General features: G+C 40.0%; 1 protein-coding gene across 1 annotated transcript in view; it reads right to left on the bottom strand.

Annotated features, from left to right (window-relative positions):
- LOC106881749 (rapamycin-insensitive companion of mTOR) overlaps nucleotides 1-1,013 on the bottom strand; it is a 67,533-nt gene that overhangs the window by 38,489 nt on the left and 28,031 nt on the right. The window contains exons 13-14 of the mRNA XM_052977736.1: nucleotides 618-798; nucleotides 7-47 (exon numbers count right to left, since the gene is read on the bottom strand). Coding sequence (XP_052833696.1) covers nucleotides 7-47; nucleotides 618-798 — 222 coding nt within the window. The remainder of the gene's footprint in view (nucleotides 1-6; nucleotides 48-617; nucleotides 799-1,013) is intronic.

Consider the following 1,013-nt stretch of genomic DNA (forward strand, 5'->3'; position numbering starts at 1 on the left):
ACATGCGTCTCTCTGATCACCTGACTTACAAAGTCATCAGCGTTGAACTGTGGAAAGACAGAGAGAAAGAGAAAGAGAATATATCATCATCATCATCAATAATAATTTCCTCCATGATGATGATGATGATGATGATGATGATGTGCATATCGGCTTTTGTGTCCACCCAGCATGTGCGTACACGTTTACCAGTATGAATGTATGTGCCAGTGAACATGTGTGTGTATGTACATGTTTATATGTCTGCCATATGAGTAAGAGCGAGTGTGTGTGTGTGAGTGTGTGTGTGTGTGTGTCCCCAGACATGTAAAGTCATTGCTGTTCTACTTTCAGCTAATGAAGTTACCCTTAACTCCTTGGTATTTAAACTAACCTTATCCAGCCTTAATATTCTCCCTGTTTTATGTTCAAGCTGACCTGGTCAGGCTTCTCCCACCTACCCTACAACATCATTCTAAAGACACACAACCATATCACTGAAATCTCAAACCTCTGAGATAATGCAAAATTTATTCAAGACAATGTGAATAAGTAAGCTTTACACCTGACCGATTAATCTTAATACTAAAACATTACACTGACCATGTTTTTCCCAAGAGGAATACAACACTACTGACCACAGTTTTCACTGCATCCGATGAAAATTTGTCCTGGCTGAACTGAGTGTAGAAGCTCTCCTGTTGTAGTGTGGTGTTTGCGTTCTGGATGAGTTGGTCAAGAAACAGGCTGCACGGCCTCGGGCCGCGCTTTTTCAGGGTGTGAATGCGATTCAGGTAACTCACCGCTAACGTGGCACGGCTGCAACACAAACAACTTAGAGGTTTAGATTTTAAGCAAAAGCCAAAAGAAAATTATAATTTTAAAAAACCAAGAAAATACAAAAATTAACAGAATTTCAGAAGGACTAACGAGATACTCGCATGCTAGTAAATGCACTTTCACACAACACTCTAGACACAAATTAGCATAACCACAGATTATCCAATTTTACAGACGAATGACCTGAGGCTAGA

The sequence above is a fragment of the Octopus bimaculoides genome, chromosome 28 (assembly GCF_001194135.2).
Source record: "Octopus bimaculoides isolate UCB-OBI-ISO-001 chromosome 28, ASM119413v2, whole genome shotgun sequence".
Classification (NCBI taxonomy): Eukaryota; Metazoa; Mollusca; class Cephalopoda; order Octopoda; family Octopodidae; genus Octopus; species Octopus bimaculoides.